The sequence below is a fragment of the Equus quagga genome, chromosome 2 (genome assembly GCF_021613505.1).
Source record: "Equus quagga isolate Etosha38 chromosome 2, UCLA_HA_Equagga_1.0, whole genome shotgun sequence".
NCBI classification, from domain to species: domain Eukaryota; kingdom Metazoa; phylum Chordata; class Mammalia; order Perissodactyla; family Equidae; genus Equus; species Equus quagga.
In genome coordinates, this window is record NC_060268.1 from 154,859,673 (window position 1) to 154,878,469 (window position 18,797).

General features: G+C 44.6%; 1 protein-coding gene across 1 annotated transcript in view; it reads left to right on the forward strand.

Annotated features, from left to right (window-relative positions):
• Positions 1-18,797, forward strand: part of CNNM1 (cyclin and CBS domain divalent metal cation transport mediator 1) — a 79,114-nt gene that overhangs the window by 53,386 nt on the left and 6,931 nt on the right. The window contains exon 8 of the mRNA XM_046652829.1: positions 9,231-9,394. Within this exon, the coding sequence (XP_046508785.1) occupies positions 9,231-9,394 (164 nt within the window). The remainder of the gene's footprint in view (positions 1-9,230; positions 9,395-18,797) is intronic.

Consider the following 18,797-nt stretch of genomic DNA (forward strand, 5'->3'; position numbering starts at 1 on the left):
CAGTCCTGTCTGCTTTATCTTGGTTCTGACTGCTGGAGGACCCTGGCGAGCCTGGCACTCTGGAGGAACTGGGCCTGAGCTCAGGGTCGCCAGAACAGATGCCCATAGGGGAGTGTAGTCGGGAGAGAACAAGTCTACTATCTATTTGGCAGGATATACATTTAATTTGCAGCCCGGACGTGCTAGGCTTCTTCTTGAGACTGTGGGGTTTCTTATTCCACTGTGTCTTACAACATTAGTGGCCCATTCAAATATTCTTTGACATCTTGTGTCAAAGTAAATGATTATCAAGTAGGTATAAAGCCCCCTGCACTCCCCTGCATATACAGGTAATTTCAGTAAAATCCTCGAGTGCAGCAAATAAGACTGTGAAAGCTGCCTATTTCAGTGTGCTGTTACCTGCAGACTGACTGACTTTAGCTCCTTGGAAGGGACTCTGGGAATGAGCAGATAAGAGAGATGAAGACAGATTCCCATGCAGAAACACTACTTGATCAAGTCAAGGGTCAAGATGGGAGAAGGACTAGATATTGCTACACACTTCACCCCACCCCAGACCCCAAGTGACAGCCAGCACCATTTTGGACTCTGGGGAAAGAGAGAGAAGGAAAAGGAGATAAGAAGAGAGGTGCTTTGGAGCACTTGAACTTGCTAAGAAATGACTGTGATTTAAATCATCAAGTTGATTCACATTAAAATTGCTAGAAATGTTGCCTTTCCTGTATCCAAAGCCTCTAGCAATGCACTGTCTCTCCCCAGCACCATGACCACAGAGGGAGCTCCTAGGAGTCTGAGGCAGGATACAGCCTCATGAAGGATGCCCCTAGCAGGAGCATGCACTTTGCTTTCAGCCTTCCTGCAGGTGAGCAGGACACGTGTGGCAGCTGGGAGAGCCTGGTGGGAATGCAGTGCTGGGCTCCCAGTGTATCTGCTGGCTCGAAAAGGCTGCCTCAGAGAGAATGCTGCCTACATGTGCTCCCCCCTGGGGCACTGCCTGTTCTTGTCATTGGCAGGTCTGATGCCCTCTAAGATGATTGCACATCTTTTCAGATGACCTGAAGCAAAGTCTGTTTTATTTTCCTCTTTCTGGAGAGTGACTTTGTAAGAGGATGTGATTTCAATGTTTTCAGAGACAAGATTCCCTTTTGCAGAGAAATGTGATGCTGTGAAGATCCAGGAAAAGACTGTCTCACCCACTTTGCTCTTTGTCTCTCTCCTTTTGTGTTCATCTTCCCCTTGCAACTCACAACTCCTTGGCCCTTGACTCTTTAGTGCCCGTCTCTGTGTCTCGTACCTTCGCCTTCAGCAGAGGGGACTCTCTGGCAGGCTCCCCAGGTAAACACGTATGAGTGTCTCGGTCTCCGTAGATCCAGCGGCGTTTGCAAGAGGCCTTTGGTCTCTGTCATTGTCCCGCATGAGAGCTAGTGTCTCTCAGCAGGCACTCCCATGACTAAGGCATAGCAGATTGTTCAAATAGCACTCATTTTTACGCACAGCCGGGCATTTCTGGTTCATTGGCATCACTTGTGAATTTAGCTCCCAGGGATGTACCTGTGTATGGACGTAGAGAAATAATAGGGATAAGGGATGGTGTGAGTTCTTCCTCATCCTTTGTCTGACTGCAGAATGGAGGGATGAGGAGTACAGCAGGAGAAAAATAGAAAGAAACAATGGAATATTATGCTGTATTCCTATTTTTCTTCCACCCTTCCTTCTATATGGTCTCTGCCTTTAGCTGACCGCTAACCCATCCTCATCTTTCTAGTAATGTTACTATGTGGTGACCATATTCTCTCTGGCTCTGGTCATACAAAGGATGCTATATATAAAAATTTCAAAACAATGTTTCATTAGGTTAACCTCTCTTGTTAATTAAATAAACTTTACTGGCTTTCTTTTTAATCAGATCAAGTAGCTCCTCATAGAGCTACACAGTAATTCCAGGATTGAGTAGAATGCAGTAAATCTCAACAATCAATTAACTGTTTGCATTATTTTCATCTCTGGAGGTTGATCTCTTAGGTTCATTGAGCAAGTAATGACCAAACCAAGTATTTGTTAAATTGCCCTGAAATCAGAACACAGCCCAATTTCCTATACCGTCTGCATCTGTCTTCCTTATCCCAAGGCTGCAGTAAAGATTCTGAGGCCCCACCATAGCCTTAGTCATCAGGAATCTACTTATGTTCCACTGTCTGTGCATTAGACCTTCAGTGTTCAAAAAGGCTGTGTCCTGGGGCCGGCCCAGCAGCGCAGCGGTTAAGTGCGCACATTCCTCTTCAGCAGCCCAGGGTTCGCCGGTTCGGACATGGCACCACTTGACAAGCCATGCTGTGGTAGGCGTCCCACATATAAAGTAGAGGAAGATGGGCACGGATGTTAGCTCAGGGCCAGTCTTCCCAGCAAAAAGAGGAGGATTGGCAGCAGATGTTAGCTCAGGGCTGATCTTCCTCAAAAAAAAAAAAAAAGGCTATGTCCTGAGACCTCCAACCCGCAAGTTTGCAACTTCACAATAATTTCTCTTGACTTCTGCTTTCTCCCAAGTCACATTTTTCCATAGAAACCCATCTGATTTCCATGTTTAGAGGTACAAGACAAATTAACCACCTTCTCAAATTTCACCAAAGTTTTCTCTCTCACTTGACGGTGATTTTCCACCATGAAATAAAATTTTTCTTGCTTTGTGAGAGCTAATGCCTTCATGATGACTACAGGATAGTATGATCAATGTGAGATGCCAGGCTGGTGCCATCACCAGCTAACTGGTCTGCTTCTGCATGCCAGCAAAATTAGAACTGACCACATCATGGACCCTCCGGATCCTTCACATGCAGGGAATCTTGGTGAGTGTAGAGTGTGCTATGAAGTTTCAGCAGAAAGGGAAAATGCACATTTTTTTAAAGATTTTCAAAGAAGAGGATCAAGGCAGGAGTATATTTTCCTTTTTAATTAACCCTCAGTTAATGAGACAGTCTAGTTAATTATAATTTCTCAGTTAAAGTAAAGTTGATTCTAGTTCATTAGTATTTATTATGAAAAACTTCGTGGTAACGCAGTGTCAGATAGAGATTAAGGTGACTCATTCCTGCCGTACCATCCCCTCTGGTGGTTTTGAGATTTCTGGTCCAACTCTGGCTAGTGCCATGTGCTCAGGGCTCTTTTAACCTTCTGCCCATTTTCCATGACTGTGGGTGTTCAACCCAGCAGGAAACAGGTGAGCAACAAAGAGGTGAGAACAAAGCTAGCTTATTCCTACCCTTAGTTTAACTGCAGAGCGGAGCAGTGACGGGCACAGCAGGAGGAAATGAGAGGCAGGGATGCCCTGCTTCTCCTTGGGCTCTTTCCTCTCCATAGCGCCTTTTGTCCTGTCTCTATCTACAGCCAACTGTGAAGCCTTCCCCGTGACCGGGTGACATACCCCAGAACTGTATTACTGTATTTCTGCTGTCTCTCTTGTTTCTGTGCCACTTCACCAGAAGAAGCAGCCTTAGTCAGAGGATTTTTGTGGAAAGCAGCCCTGGGTACCTTCTGGCCCCATACTTGATTTATGATCCAGATACGTTAATTTATGTATATTATGTCTAACCGCCATCCTACCCAGGAAAAAGAGGAATCCTGGAAATTAATAGGGCCTTTAAGTTTTAAAAGAACCCTGTCATTTTATTTGATCCCCACGACCACCTTAGGAGACAAGCAGGAATTCTTGTTGGGAAACAACAGGTAAGGAAACAGGCTCTCAGAAATTAGGCCATCGGGTCGATGTCATTGGTGTAGTAAGAAGGTGGAGGGATGACGACTGGAATCCAAGTCTCTCAGGTCCCGCTCTCCGATTGCCTGGGACCTTGCTCCCCGCTGAACATAGGCATTTTGTGCCCCCTGTGCCTTATTTGCATTTTGAGAGTAGCCTGTGCTAACAAATATGGTGCTCACGCTGGATTGAGGCCAGCAGTCCCTGCACCAAATATTGCCACCATTATCCGTAGAGAGCTTCCTTCTATGTGAGACTTAGTTTGAAATAAGGAGAGTAGAGGGTTTTTGGATTACCTCCAGAGTGCAGTATAACTAGCCAGCTTTGCAGGTGCTTTCATTTAAAATGGAAACTTCTGCTCGACCCACTGGGAGTACGTGGCTCCGTTGCAGTCATCATTCCCACTCCCCAGATCCTCCTTCTTTCTTCTCCCGATGATGTGGCAATGATTTCGAGTTGCCCATGACAGTCCTTCCGAATCCACAAAAACACACAAGCAGGACAGAGGTCAGAGCAGGGAGAGGCATTGGGAGCAAGGGTTCTTTTTCAGTGTTAGATAGTCCATCTGTAACGTGCTTTGAGATTGACAAGGATAGAGTTTTCTCCCAGAATATACGCAAAGTTCCTAAAAATAATCTTTTCACTTTGTGAAATGTGGTAAGTGGAAATATTCCTTTGGGTTGGCTCTTGCGTGGTAAACATTTGGGAACCATTAAAGCTCCATGTAACGTGAGCGAGTTCATCTGGGCTTCTAACTTGGGCTGATTTGCAGAGTTCGCATTGTGGCTTTGACAGAGAGCTTTTGGCATTTGGTTGTCTGATGTTGACTATTACCCCAGAATGATGAATTTTAATAATCCTAGTTTGCACTCTAATAAGCCTATGTAGTTAAACTGCCCCATCGAGTTTGGAGAACACGGATGTCCCGCGGCACAGTGACCATGACCGAAGCAGGCTGTTTTCCCTTGTCATTCACTGAGGCTCCAAAAGATGCAAGCAGGCAGCCACTGAACCCTACTTTCCCCTCCAGTCTCCAAGCTGAAACGGCGAGTGGAGCATTCTGTATCATGGATCCTGCTCCCCAGATCCAGGTGTCATGAGTGAAGCAGAGTCTCAGAGCAGTGTATAGGTTTTTAGGGCCCCTACCTATAAGTGCAGATTCCGTCCAGCCCCAACTACAGTGTAAAATCCTTTTCCACCCTTTCTCCCACTCCATCCCCAATTTTACCCCGGTGTCTTCTCCACCCCACCTCACTCCAACTTACTATCTAGGACAGGTATCTCTTGCAGACTGGCCATGCAAAGACTGCAGGAATGAGTTCTACCACACTTCTCCAGAGCACTTGGGGGTCTAGAGCAGGAAATCCTGCTCCCTACCACCCAGTCTCTCCAGGGCCAGCTTGAGGATATGATGTAACAGCAACCGTGGGCAAGGGATATGTTGGCTGCTGGGCCTCCCTCCTGTTGAGGGGTCCTGTGGTCAGCTTTATGCATCGCTGTTTAGTCTGTCCCCTCCTAGACCTCTTTGCACTAAACAGAATTTCCCCCCTTGCTTTACTCCCCCAAGCTGTGCCTCTGTGCTCTTAGGAAACGCCACGGGGAATTATACAACTTGATCTAGTTTGCCATGCTGCTGGGACACTCGTATGTTACTGATTTCTTCTCCTTTTTTTTATTAAAAGCATTTCCATTTCCCTTGCTCAGAAACCTCTGAATGTATGTGCACAATTACCGAAATGCCAAGTCATCAGCATCCCACCTATTGAGGAATGTCAGGCTCTGGGACATGAAAACACTGTTCTTGCAGAACACTCGGATGAGCTGGGACTTTCTTTGTCACGAAATCAGGGTTCCTTTTCCTTTTCAAAATTTTTTAATAGACCTGATCTTTGTAAGACAGTTGTATCTTTTGATGCTGGGAATCCTTTAGGATTTTATGAATAAAGCTTCAATAGCATTGTTTTTATTTTAAAAAGAAAGCAAGCTGTGTTTCTCCTCCCGGTACCACAGTGATATCGCTTGTGTTTGACATGCGGGTCCCTGTGAGTGACAGTAGAGTGACATTCCTGTGCTGAGAGCCAGTGAGGATGAGAACTTTCTAGGGAACAGGGGTGTAGTTGTTGCCTCTGTTTCCAATGGAGAGTGGAAGTGATTCAGGCAGAACCTTCTAGGATAGGGCTGTCTTTCCCTGTCATCCTCCCTGAATATATCTTGAATTGTGACATAGGGATGATGATGTGGAACAGCAGGTGTAGGGTGTGTGAAGCACATGTCCAACCAGGCAAAGTGGAGGATTATCAAGGAGCGATGGTTATTTCTCAGGGTAACTGAAGCCATAGGCCCTACTCACACTCTCTCCCCTTGTTCTGAACTGAGTTGAGGTCAAGACCCACCAGGTCAAGGTATTGTTTTCCAGACTCCACTCACACGCCAAAAATGCCTGCAGGACTCTCCTGCAGGACTCCCTGCCCCGCTTTTCCATAACAACTAGCCCCAAGGAAGCACCATCCACTTACTTAGCCAGCCACCACCTTAGAACAGCCACAAAGGGTCTAGCCAAGCCAGAACTCATCTGTTAGTTTGCAAGGGACCAGGACCAGAAATGAAATACATATTTGTCTCCCCAGTACTACTGCCATTTACAGTCACTGGTGCTTCACTCTATTCATGGCACCATCACTGTCCTTCTCAGTCTTGGTCACTCTGGAGAAAGGTCTGGTCCTCTATTCCGCAGTGGATAAGGGGGGTCCTAGAGACCTGAGTCTAGGACCCCCTGTTTCACAAGCTCTAATTAAACAGACTAACAAACAAACAAAATCCTGACGCTCCCTGTGGCTCTTCCTCAAGTTACTGCGCCAAGGCCTGAGGCTCTCGGTGCTCTTTGTTTCTCATTGCACGCTTTGCGTGCTATTTATCTCTCTTGAGCTGTATTTCTGGAGTGTCCTTCTGCCCACCCCTAGCTTCTTGAAGAAGCCAGCTTCCCCAGAATGACTTTAGGTTGCAGAGGAAAGGCTTCAGATTCCAGGATGATTTGAGAGCTCTGAAACCTTTTTCTCAATGAAATTTTAGATTCAAAATAAAAGCTCCTTAAGGGACTCTTAGGTGCTGATTCATTCATTCTGTACATTTTTATTGAGCACATACTCTAGGCCAGGCTCTGTGCTAGATACTGGGTGTACCATGATGACCAGAAAAGACAAGGTCTCTGCCCTCATGGAATTTAGAGTTGAACTGAGTAGACATAATAAATAAGTACAATCATGTAATTAATTAAAACTTGTGAAAAGTACTTTGAAGGAGTGAACAGGGGGCAGTGTTAGAGGAAAACGGGGGGAATCTTCTTAGGATGGCCAAAGTCTTCAGAGAAGGTGACATTTCAGCTGAGACCTAATGTAGAGGTGGGGAAGGGACTGGGGGGTGGGGAGGAAGGGCATCTACTGAGGTGGAGGACCCTTGCCTGATTGAGGATCCCAAGGCAGCCAGTGGGCTAGAGCAGAGCTAGCAGGGGAGGGGAAGGGAGCCCCAAGATGAGATCAGAAGGGAAATCAGGAGTCGGGTCATGGGGGGCTTTAGGGGACAAAGCGAGGAATTTAGATTTTATTCAGACTGAAGAAAAGGAAGCTAATTTGTGGTTTTGAAAATGTTCTTCTGGCAGCGGAGGTGAGAACTGATTATAAGATTCTAAGTGGGGGACAGACTGTGTCCAGGCAAGGGTAATGGTACCCAGGACTTGAGTGGAGACAGAGATAGAGGCAGATGGGCTGGCTGTGTGGGAAGAGGAGATAAGAGGACTTGATATGGGACTGAGGGAGTGGCAGGAGTCAAGGGTGACTCCCAGGTTTCTGGCTTAAGTAACAGCTTATGTGTGAATGACATTTACTGAGAAGGGGATGGCTGGAAGTGGAATCCTTAGTTCCATAATCCTATCGAGGCAGTGATTATTCTGGTTCTAATGAGAAAGTGATTCAATCTATTGTTATTTTAATCTTTCTGCTAAGTGGTTTGCCAGACATAACAGCTTGGCAGCTGAACAGATGTCAACCCTCCAGGACGCACTCCAAATTGATACTAATCAAATATTTTGATTGATGGCAGCATTATCTCAACAGACAGAATTAAATTCCCGAGCTCCTGCCCTGAAAGAACAAGGAACAGAATCTCTGAGGAATTGGACTCTGCATTTGAGCCCCTGAACTAAACCTGTGTTATGAGAGGCTGACAGCCCCCCACCTCCCGTTTTTGGGGAAAAATGCACAGCAGCATCAGTTGGGAAGCAGAGGGGTGGCTGGGGCTTTGCAGTCTCTCACTCGGCGTTATTCTGCGGTTGAGATAATGCTTGGGCCACCTTAAGAACCTCTCTTGTACTGATCCTGAGGGAGGTAGTTCACATAGTCCATTTTGAAACCAAGTGACATGGTCTTAATTCATCTTTCCCAAAGAAGAGGTTATTGACAATGGAAAGAGAACCTCAGTTTGAAAATTTAGGCGGCCTTTGACAGAAGGCCTGTAAGTTATTCCAGTCCCCCACTTGGGCCTAGAGAGAGCCCTGCCCTAGACCCACATGGTAGAGAGCCCTGCTTTGGCCCGCCTCAGCCCTGGCCTTCTCTGTGGGGTGAGGAGTTCACAGGAACAAAGAGATGTGCACAGCTAGAGATGTGTTCTTCCCTCTAGACAACGTTTCAGGTACAAGAATCCCAGAATTCCCACCTAAACAGCCCTGGGGAAAGGGAACCAGGAAGGCTGAGGGCAGGGGTTCTCCCCACACAGCCCTTTTTCTGGCACAAAACTCTAAGTAGTTGGACCTGGCCTTCCAGGTTGTTATGAAGGTATATTTGTCAAGGGCAAGGATAGAACGTATTTTAACAGTTTACTAATGGGATTTAAATACGTGGTTTGCAGGCCTCTGCTTGTCCCGGACCCTGCCCCTGTTGGGACAGACCTGAGTTATCCCCACTGAAAGGCATCACCACAGGGGATTGGTTATCTGTGCTGGGACAGATGGTTTTGAGGGCAAACCTAAGGCCTAGGCCTTTCTGAAAGAAGGTTTGCTAATGAAGTTTATATATACTCACTCACTCTGGTATAGGGTCTCAGCGTCTGGGGCAGCTAACCACGCTCACAGCACAGTCCTCATCTCCTGCTCTTAACCCGAAGACCAGAAATGAGAAAGGCAGTGGACCACCTCTGCCCCTGCTCCTCCCTGGTAGTGGTCGTGGGGAACAGGAAGAGCCTGAGCAGAGGGGAGTCAGGAGCTCCTGTCTTAGGTATTTGCTCCTCACGGGAATGAACATCAGTGGAGCGGCTGGGCTCTGATGGGGGCGTTGAGGGCCCAGTTCCACCATCCTGTGTTACCCTTGCCTAATAGTCCTGTGGGACCTCAGTAAACAACACCTCTCTCTCTCTCTCTCTTCATTTCCCTCTCCTTTCTCCCCACCCACCCTTCCTCGCCTGGTTTCCCTCACCTGTCCCTCACCATCTGCAGTAAACCGGTCCCCTTCTCGTGGCAGCGGGTTGAACCGCTCCGAGTCTCCGAACCGTGAGCGCAGTGACTTTGGGGGGAGCAACACCCAGCTGTGCAGCAGCAGCAACAACCTCTACACACCGGACTACTCAGTCCACATCCTCAGCGATGTGCAGTTTGTGAAGGTAACACCCCGGGATGGCCATCCCCTGGTGCCCAGCAGCAGAGTTGGCTGGGGCAGCGGGACAGGATGTACGGCCCATTCCCCCAGGTTCCAAGGTAAAGCTGGGTGGCCGTTGTTCCCTGGCCTTATAAGGGCCTTGTTTTCAGTTAGCTTGATTACTATTCGTTATTTGTCAATCTTTTAAGATTTCCTGATCCCCATTTTTCGTGTGGGGAAACTGAGGCACAAAGCAATATGGAATTAATTTGCCTGAGACAGCAGAACTGTTTCCTTTGGATCTCCTGCCATAGGCACCAGTTTGATTTTGTTTTTTCAAGATAAATTCTCAGGTGATTAATAAACCAAGTATATAGAACAAGCCATGCTATGATTTTATATATGAAAGTGTATTTGCACATCTTAATATTTGAATTCTAAAATATAGTTCGGCCTGTATGTTAACTGAAAATCCTTTGTGTAGCTATTACACCCCTTGACATCACTGAGCTATTTGGAGAGAAGCACTTTGCAAATGCAATGGAGGGAAACTGCAATGCTCATGGCCTTGTAATTAAAGAGGAGGGGAGCTGTTTCTTCGTACCCTTCATTGAGATCAGTATTGCGCAGAGGCCTTCTAAAACATCCTCCTTTCTCTTGCTTTGATAGGTTTTATCTGTTTTGTTTGCTAGCATTCTGCAAACCATTACATGCTTAGGCCTGAGGTCAGGAGAGCGCCCCATTTATCTGAGTCCAACAAAACACCCAGTGAGTTCACTTGGTAACCCTTGTCCCAGTTGCAGGCTAAGTAGTGAGATGTGTATTAAATCTCAAAAGTGGGAGAAGGTCCTTTCCTTCTGTCCAGAACACGTGTCCTGATTATTTAAGAGTGGTGTGCGCTGGCTGGCTTTCTGTGTTCTAGAACTCTGCAGACACCCTGAGCTAAAACTGACATCAGTTGATAAAAGTAACCATGCAAAGTTATCAGAGAGAGAGGCCAAACCTGGGGGGTGGGGTCGGATAATAACTGTTTGTGGGGTGCTCTGTGCAACCCACTTTACTAGTCCTTTGTCTGAATCATCCATTTAGTCTCACGACCGCCCTGTGAGGTAGATCCTACGGTCATTCCCATTTTACAGATGAAGAAGCTGGGGCTTGAGAAGTATAAGGTCATGTGGCTAGTAAGTGGCAGAACCAGGCTTCAAAGTTGAGTCTCTCTGTCTGCAAAGTCCAAGCCCTCAAACCCCTGGGCTTTAGGGAGAGTTGTGGGAAATCAGAGCTGAAGGAGCCAGAGAGAAGTGACTTTAGGAACTAACCCAGCAATACCCATGGGCGTGTATGACTGTGGACACTTAACAAGACTAATGAGACAATGAGGTTAAGACTCAGATGATTCTCCTCCCTGTTGCTTCCAGCCCTGAAGTCCCCTCATTGCAGACCTTCCTCAGAGGGAGAGGTAGGAAAAAATGGGAGAAGACAAACTCTACTATGCTGAGTCTTATTGGTTTGTAGTACTGCTCACATGGTTTGTGGGAAAAGAAATTGAAAGTCACAATGTGAGTAAGTGGTTCAGCAAATCCTTACTGAATGCCTGCTCTGTGCTTGGCACTGTCTAGCCATTGGCGAGATGCTGTGGTGAACAAGACAGCAAGCTCCTGCCTTTATGGAGCTTCCATGCTAAAAGAGGGAGAGAGATGATAAACAAGTAACCACATAAATAATCTAGGCAATTTCGGGTAGTGATAAATGCTGTGAAGGAAATAAACAAGGTCATGGCATAAACAGTGACTGGGCAGAGTTGGCAAGGAGGCTGCTTTAGAAATGGTTATCAGAACAGGTTGAGAAAAGGACATTTTTGCTGAGACCTGAAAGGGGAAGTGGGAGAATGTTCAAGATAGAAACAACAGAGGCAGAAAAGAGTTTGGTGGTTCAAGGATCTGAGTGCTGGCCCATGACGTGCAAAGACGGAGGCTGATATGAGATGAGAATGGAGCATCAGCCGCAGTGTTACCTGGCATCTTTAAGCCAGAGTAAGGCATTTGGATTCTATTTCAAGTGCACTGGGGATTTTTGTTAAGTTTGTTCCTCAGGTCTTTCCATTTGTCTTAGCCTGTTTAGGCTGCTATAACAAATTACCGTAGACTGGGTGACTTGAACAACAAATATTTATTTCTCACAGTTCTAGAGGCTGGAAGTCCAAGTTCAAGGTTCCGGCAGATCTGGTGCCTGATGAGAGCCCCCTCCCTGGTTTGCAAGTGACCGTCCTCTCCTTGTATCCTCAAATGGTGGAGAGGAGAGAGGCGGGGAAGCAAACCCTCTTCTTATAAGGGCAGTAATCTCATTCATGAGCGCTCCATCCTCATGACCCAGTGACCTCCCAAAGGCCTCACCTCCAAATACTAGCACCTCGGGGGGGGGGGGGGGGGGGGGGGGGGGAGGATGTTAGCATATCAATTTTAGGGGAACACAAACATTCAGTCCATTACACCATTTGTATCATAAGTTCAGAAAATCAATATGAGGATTTAGCTTGCTGCTTGGAGGAGAAAAGTGAACCAGATTTTGAGGAGTTGTGTTTAATGGGCAGCTGTGGTAGCCCCGAGTTTTCTGAACCACCTCTAGGTGTGCCTAGATTGGAGAGCACTTTTAGGAGACGGATTTGGCAACTCTTCAAAGAGGAATGTGTTAAGGTGAATACCTAGCATTAAGTTTGTAAGAATTTTCTTAAAACTTACAGCTGATCTCACTTATCCTCCCCTAGAACATGAGGAGAGGGAACATTCTACAAATAAGGAGGAACGTAAAAGGGAAGTCTCTTTCCTGACGTGAGGCAGTGGGGTTGTTGAGAACCCCAAATCCGAGGTCAGCTCTCAGGTGCGGTGACCAGGGCAGTAACCAGGGCAGCTGAGCAGCACAGAACATCGTCCTTTTTTCTACCTAGACATTTGGAAATTGAGAAGATTAAATATCAAAAGTAGAAGTTGAGAAACTAATTAAAGCGTTATTTGAAAACTTTAAACTTGTGTCTCCAGTCTCCTAAAAACTTTGATTGGAATGGGTGGTTCTGTAGAAGGGAATTTGGGGAGTTCAAACTCTTGTTTTAACACAAGTGTTTGTTCTATTTTGGTGTTGGTTTTCTCATTTGTTTTGTTTTTTCATATCAGTTAAGATGGCGCCTTAAACTAAACTTCAGAACTCCCTCCTCCTGATTTAACGGACTTGTGAGGGCCGTTGTTGCGGCTGCGCTTTTATTCACCTCCCCTACCTGCCTCCCCACCTTTCTTCACGTGGAAGAGAGTTTTTGAGGAAGCTAAAGAGGACACTATGCAAAAGGGGTGTTTTCACTGGTGGAAGCCCCTTTGACTGACTGGAGGAAGGTTTTGCAAGGGCTTTTCATGTCCAAATAGAATGACGTTCCAGAACTGTTTATTAAGTCCAGGAGTAATTCGACTTAAAGATGAGTTACAAAATCAGATAGAAAGTGTATCTAATGATTATCTGGGAAAGATATTAAAGCCACGATTAATAGTAATTAATAAGTTATGAAGGTAACAAAGAATCCTTATGAATTTTTTTAAAATGTGTTCTGTAAATACCACTATTGAACTAAGAATATTTGGCAGATGTCTTATAGTCTGGGTTGTGTAACCCTGCCACAGGCCCCATCACCATCTGGCGGCGGAATCCCTAAATTACAGGATTGTGTTTTGAGGGATGAACATCATAAAATGATGGGAGATGTCACACTGGCCAAAAGGTTAACTTCTGGACACGTTGGCTGCTATGCCAAATGTCCAAAAGGGCACCCTTACCTTTTGTTAGTTTCCAGACAAACAAAGCTCCACTTCCTTTGTAATTTAGAGGATGCTTGAGTTCTTAACTGGCCAAAGTACAAGAGAAGAAAATTTAAACTCGAGGCATTGCTAAGAAATGGTTGTGTCTACAGTAATGAAGAGAGAATAAAAATATATTGTCTTTTGAATAGTGGTTTGATTCCCTCAATGAGCCAATCAATAAGTATTTGTTGAGCACTAATGATTGTTCTGGGCACCATGAGATATACTAAAGAAATATAAAACATATCCTCTGCCTTAGAAAGAGATTAAGATCTAGTTAGGAGAAGGAACGTAAGTTAAATAACAGTGACCAATGCAGGGTAGTATCTAATTGATTACAAACTTGTATGGCACTTATTTTAAGCACTATATTGGCTGGAGAATATGCTGGACCTTTAAGAATTAGGAAAGAATAAGATGGGAGGTGAGACAATACCATGAGGGGGGACACTGATAAACAGGGTAATGGAAGGCAAGTAAACACAGTGCATTCCAGGAACTGTGCAAGAGGAGCTGAGCTTGACTAGTGGTTCTGCTCTGACAAGCAGTGGGAACACTACTGGCCATGCAAGGCTGGATTATCAAAACAAGGCTGAACAGTTTAGGTTGATCTGCTAGACCTTTGCTGTGCAATACAGCAGCCAGTAGCCACATGTGGCTATTAAGCACATGATATGTGGCTCATCCAGATTGATGGGGGTGAATGTAAAATACACATCCGATTCAAAGTCTTGGTACAAAAAGGAAAGTAAGATTCCTCATTAATAATTTTATATTGGTGACATGTTGCAGTGAACTTATTTTGGATATGTTGGGTTAAATGAAATATATTATTAAAATTAATTTCACCTGTTTGTTTTTACTTTTTTTTTAATGTAACTGGTAGAAAATTTTAAATTACCTGTATGGTTTACATATTTCTACTGGACAATACTGTGCTAGGGAGAAAGAACCTCTCATAGGTTGTTGAACAAAGGAAGGCAACTGATAAAAAGTGATGCTCGAATCTAGAAATGCAGCTGGGGAGAGCTTGCTTCCCTGAACTCATTTCTAAGGTGACACATTGACATGGCAGTAGTTTATCATTTTTTAAAAATTGTTTTAAAAGAGGAAGCAGTTCGAAATCAAGGCTGTGAGACACATAGAGAAGGTAACCAGTGGGTAGAGCCTTTCCTTTTACACAACCACCCACCAATGCAGACCCTCCCCCAACCTCTGCCCCCTACCCCCATACCTGGGCTAACAACCACCCCCACCCCCTACACACACACACACTGCCGTGCTTTTTCCCACTAACGTTAGATCCTGGTTGTAGCTCTTTGAGTCTTCTCTTTAACACCATTAACAAATGGTTGTTTAACATTTGTGTGAATGCCTCCAATGACAGGGAATTCAGTACCTTACAAGGAAAGAGTATATTTACTACTCACTGTTGTTACCAGAAGTAATCCTTTATTCCCAGCTCATGCCTTCCTCCATAACAGTGCTTAAAGAGAGGCTTAGGATTCCTGGATCCTTGATTCCAGGTTACTGAAATCAGGGCCATATCACTGTTTCTAAGGAACAGAGAGTGGTACAGCTCATTGCGTGTGCAACCTGGACAGAACCTTTCCAAAAATGAATAAATTAGTTAAAATAGTGTACTTTGTAACACTTCCAAGAGGCTTCTAGCTTGGGGACCACAGCTAATGTACCAAATGATAGGAGCCCTAAGCCCACAAATTTATTTCAAAGTCAACGAGAAGAGACCCTCTTCCTTCTCCCTTCCTCCTCTTTCCTTCACTCACTGTCTCTTTTCTTCTCCATCTTCCTTTCCCATTGTCCCTACTTGGAACCTCCTCCCTTCCCCTACTTTATCTTTTGCTTTATTTCCTTGGTTAAGGATTTACTTTCCCAAGAGCTAGTCTTGCCTTCACAGCACCTCCCATCACACTTACTCTGGGGGCAGAAGGACACTGCTCCTTCCCCCACCACCACCTCGTGGTGTAACGTAGATAGTTTAGACATGAGGAGATGGTATGTTTGACGCCCTTCTTTGAAATGTCAGCGCATTATAAACTTAAGTTGTGAGAGATGGGTGTGGATCATTCCTAACAACTATATAACACATTCACTCTCGTTATCTCATTATCTCTAGGCAACTTTTACAGGCTCAAAGAGATTAATGATTTGTCAAAGTCACCCAGCTTGAAAGTGGCAAAACTGGGACTTGAAGCTTTGTGTTGAGTAGGCAGTGTGTTTCACACCGTATTTTCTAGGTGAAGGGTCATTTGTCCTTCTTTGACTAAACTGGAAGCCAGATCTAAACTAACTAGTCAAGAGAACCCGAAGTAATATCAAGTGCACTTTTGAGCTTATCAAGTGTCATTTAGGAAATCTTCCTGTCCTTTAAGCCAGAAGAACCTGCAAGACTCCAAAGAAAGCTTCACCTTCAGAAAACCCATGCGCTCATTAGAAAATTGGGCTTTGATGATGACCTTGGTTCAGGCCATGTGCCAGACCACAAGATTACAAAGCAGTTATTGGGGCACCTCCTCCAAAGGATTGTGAAAGGCAACCTTAGTGGGTGTGTGAAAGGCAGCACACAGAGCGCAGGCTCAGACGATTTTCCCTGGAGAGCAAGAGTAAAGGCCCTTTAAATGAAATCTCCAGATTGAAAGGGGTGCTGTTATTAGACTCTTGGAGTTTCCTTCCCCTCTGAGAACTTGGAGTCCACATTCTCTTTTCACCTTCCCTCTCTCTGGCTCCAGGAGTGAATAGCACTCTTGACGCAAATAATCCATAATCAATCTATAAATCAAAATTGGAGTGAGTTTATTATGAGCCAGGTCTGAGGACTATAGCCCAGGGCCTTCCTTCCCCAAGGGCATCAAAGAAGGAGGGTATACAGAGTGGTATACTGTCTTGGAACAAAGAGCATACATCACATATGATAGGAATGTCCCTTTTGCAATAGTCATGAGGTTGCTTTGCTGGCACAGCAGATCAGTGATCACAAGAAATAATCCTCATTTCTAGAAAGAGATGCTTATCGTTAAGGAAATGCCAATATCGGGGAAGATACATCCTATCTTTAAGGGCATCGTTCTTGTCTTTGGGACATTGTAAATGTTTAAAGCAGATGTATAATGCACGCTCAACAGGCTACAACAGGCCCTTTTGGAAATACAAGATCAGGCCAAATTAGTTTTAAACCAAATGGCTTCCTCATATACTCCAACATATCCTATCGTTTTCCATTTATTTAACAGAACTTTCCCAGGCAAAACACACACCGTATGAGACAGTGCACTGGCTAGGGCTTTGAAGGCTTGCTAACTGTCAAGCCCCAGGCAATCCCTCAACCTTTCTGGACCTCATTTTCTTATTTGTAAAGTGAGGATGATTAAGACCTCTCATGCCTACCCCATACAGTCATTACAAACAGCAAAGGAGGTAACACATACCTGAGTGCTCTGTAAGCCATAGTGCATTAAATAGATGGAAGTTTCTGTCCTCATCTGCCAACCTCTATCTGCAAAAGCAAGCTCCTCTGGATAACACTAGCACTAGAGCTTTCACCAATTTCTGAAAATTTAATATCAGTTCCATCTCTTTAGGATATTTGTAGCATTTCCAGTAATATGTGTGATTTCCAAAAATAAATAATCCAACGATGTTTTAAATAAAAAATTTAAAAGACATTGCAAACCAATTTGGTGAAAAAGCTATCAGGAATAAGTTTGTTACTGCAAGTAAATACTAGATTTATCTGTGAGCTTCCTCGTCATAAAAGCAAAACAGGAGAAATATAGTGGATATTTGAGTTCTCATCCAATATAAGGAACTGTATAATTCATCTAGAGAAAGGAGCTTCTTCCTGGCGGTAATTTCTTGATGGATTCCTGTATGACTATGGAAGACATCAGAAGAAAATAATACATATTGGCTTCATCTGGTTTTGCCGGAGTTTATGTTCTTCATATGGAGGTTTCTTATTTTAGCCCTCTATACAAGCTGGGGGTCCAATATGAAAGTTTAACATGAGTGAAGGCAATTATTGAGGGGAGTGAAAATAATAATTGATTGCAGAGGGACTTTTCAAGAGTCCAGAGCTGTGGTTCTCATCCTTGGCTTGCATTGGGATCACCTGGGGGGCTTTAAGAAACACTGATGTCTGGGCCTCCCTTAGAGATTAGCATATAATTGCTGAAAGGTGTTGCCTGAGCGTAGGATTTTTTTAAAGCTCCCCAAGTGATTCTAATGTGCTACCAAGGTTGAGAACCACTGTCCCTGGAGTCATGAGTAATTAGCATGTCACTTTGATCCTTTATCTGAAGCCTTACAGGTCCCTGAGCCATCAGCATGGACTGCATCACAGTGAATTTGTTGATATTGTGTGATTGACCAAAGATAGGGTTTTAGACTAGTTGAGGGCAGGCTCCAGAGTTGACATCTCTTGGGGAAATTTTGGAGCCTGATTTCTCTTCTCACTTCCCAACAGACGAGGCTGCAAAAGTCAGGTGTTCTCAACAAGAACATTGACAAATGCTAAGTTGAGACCCATCGTTCCATGCCATAAAGCATAGGACATATAATTTTGACTTGAAAAATATCAAAGTCAGTTGTTAACACTTTGCTGTTTTATCCTTTTAAGTCCTTTAAAGGACGAAAAACAAAAACCTGAGTAGGACGGTGTCTGATTTTAACTAGGTCTTAAGTCAGTGGTTCTCAAAGGGTGGTCTCTCCAAACCAGCGTCATTAGCATCACCTGAGAACTTGTTAGAAATGCAAATTCTCAGGCCAGCCCGCAGACCTAGTATGTTAGAAACTTGAGAGTGGGGCCCAGTAATCTTGTTTTAACAAGCCCTCCAGATGATTCCGATGCTGAAGTCTGAGAACGACTGATTTCAACTGTCAAGAGGACTGTTTTTGCCTCCTCAAATGGGCAGTAGTATGATTGAAGCCTGGGATCTCTGCATGTGTGTGTTCTGCAAGTTTTGCAAAAAGACATACATTCTTAATTGGTGTTTTTGTGTTTAATTAGTAGTGCTTAGAATTTGCTTGATTTTCAGGCAAGATTTCCTGAAGTTTGTTAGGGAAGAAAGAGAGGATTGATAATGTACAACTAAGTAATGGGTTCCCAACTTGAGGGAAAATCAAAGATTTCTCTTTGTGAAGAAGAAACGTTGCCTGAATGGTTGTTGAGATGAAATATTTTGGCTAAAATTGTGACCTAATATTCAGGATGAGTGCTAAATAATTCTTAAAACAAGAGATTGTGTCAAGAAGCTCTTGTTAGCGTTGGTGATTTTAAGACATTTTGGAGGAATCAGAGGACCATAGGATCTAGAAAATGTGGCAAGAACATCATAGAATAATAAAGCAGAAAAAATTAGCTCACCCAGTCAGTAAAAAGGATCAGACCAACAGCCTGTACGGAAAAGGAAGGAGGAAAACCTGCTGGGTGGGGAAGGCAGAAGTGAGATGAGCCAGAGATGACGAAGAATCAACCCAGAAGGTGTGAGTAATGAGCAGTGTAGGACTGACTCAAGGCCTTGGGTTTGGCCCTCACCCACAGCCCCCAGGGAGGCCAGGCATGGGACACACCCA